At 35.4% G+C, this 1,159-nt stretch overlaps 1 protein-coding gene across 1 annotated transcript; it reads right to left on the bottom strand.

Moving 5' to 3' along the window:
* Positions 1 to 227: 227 nt before the first annotated feature.
* C6H7orf66 (chromosome 6 C7orf66 homolog) lies at positions 228 to 757 on the bottom strand. Its single transcript, XM_010360803.1, is given in 3 exon segments — positions 228 to 344; positions 346 to 482; positions 655 to 757. Coding segments are annotated over 3 exon segments (357 nt in total).
* Between the last annotated feature and the right edge of the window lie 402 nt (positions 758 to 1,159).

Here is a 1,159-nt window from a genome sequence, read left to right as displayed (position 1 = left end):
AAGAGAAGAGTGGAACTTGAAGAATGTTTCCCATCTTTTGATAAGTTAAGAAACTCGAAGGAACCTTATGCCCCTTTCTGAATTTGTTGCTTGTAAGGCTTAGGATCATTTTAAGTATCTTATGACAGGTTACTTTAGTTCTGTTAGGTCTCCCTATTTTTATACTTTTGACACATTCATTTCACTGCCACACAATCATTTTTGTAAAGTTTTATTCATGTTTTTCCTTAAGTTTCCATTTCCTTTGGAAAAGATTTTTCATAACTCATTGGTTTCTTGTGGACAATCCCCAGATATGCACCTTTCACTCCTTTCACTTGAGGTATGTATCCCTCATGAATTCTTAGCTCTGTTTCTCTGCTCCATCATGTGACTATACTAAGCTGAGAATTCCCCTGACATCACTGGATGCAATGGGACCAGGGTATAAAAACACTTGAGAAGGCATGACATTTGTGGTGCAGAAATAATGAGTACAGCCTATGTGCAATGAAGAAAAACAAAGAGACTGAATGCTGAGCAACTGCAGTTAAGGTACCACGTCTCACAGTAGGGCACCAGGTTTATGCACAATGGGTCAGGCTCATTCCTCAACATGGATGATTCTTTATTTCTAAAAAAAAAAAAAAAAAAAAAAAAAATCCCACCTTTCCTGAAACAGCATTGCAAGGCAACTGAGGCTCCAAAGGCTCTGATGAGTGAGATGAGGTGCAGAGAGTTGAGAAAGACCACCACTGGGTGTTATCACAGCCATCATTTTGCAAGACTTATATGGGTCATTGCATGTTTGAGATCAACATATGTTTTGTGTAGTGGAGAACAGAATTAATTACATCTGAAGAAGAAGTTTATAAAGACCTTCAACTTGACATTTTTGCAATCACACACACAGATACTATGAGAATTTTGAACAATAGGCTTCAAAAACCATGATTGTTACATATTAGCATGGAGCACATGGAAAACAAAAGGTAAAGAGACAATGAAAAATAAGGATGACCAAGACAGAAATAAACACAAAAATGAAGAAGGTGGAGATTATTCTGTTTATTGTAACTAAGGGTTTTATATACAGAAATATATCAATTCTTATATATTTATAACTAATATATGTTTTACATATTTATAATTGTGAGCATATTTGTAGTTTGTGATACAC

This window comes from Rhinopithecus roxellana, chromosome 6, assembly GCF_007565055.1.
Source record: "Rhinopithecus roxellana isolate Shanxi Qingling chromosome 6, ASM756505v1, whole genome shotgun sequence".
In the NCBI taxonomy this organism is placed as follows: Eukaryota; Metazoa; Chordata; class Mammalia; order Primates; family Cercopithecidae; genus Rhinopithecus; species Rhinopithecus roxellana.
This window is presented reverse-complemented; position numbering and strand designations above follow the sequence as displayed.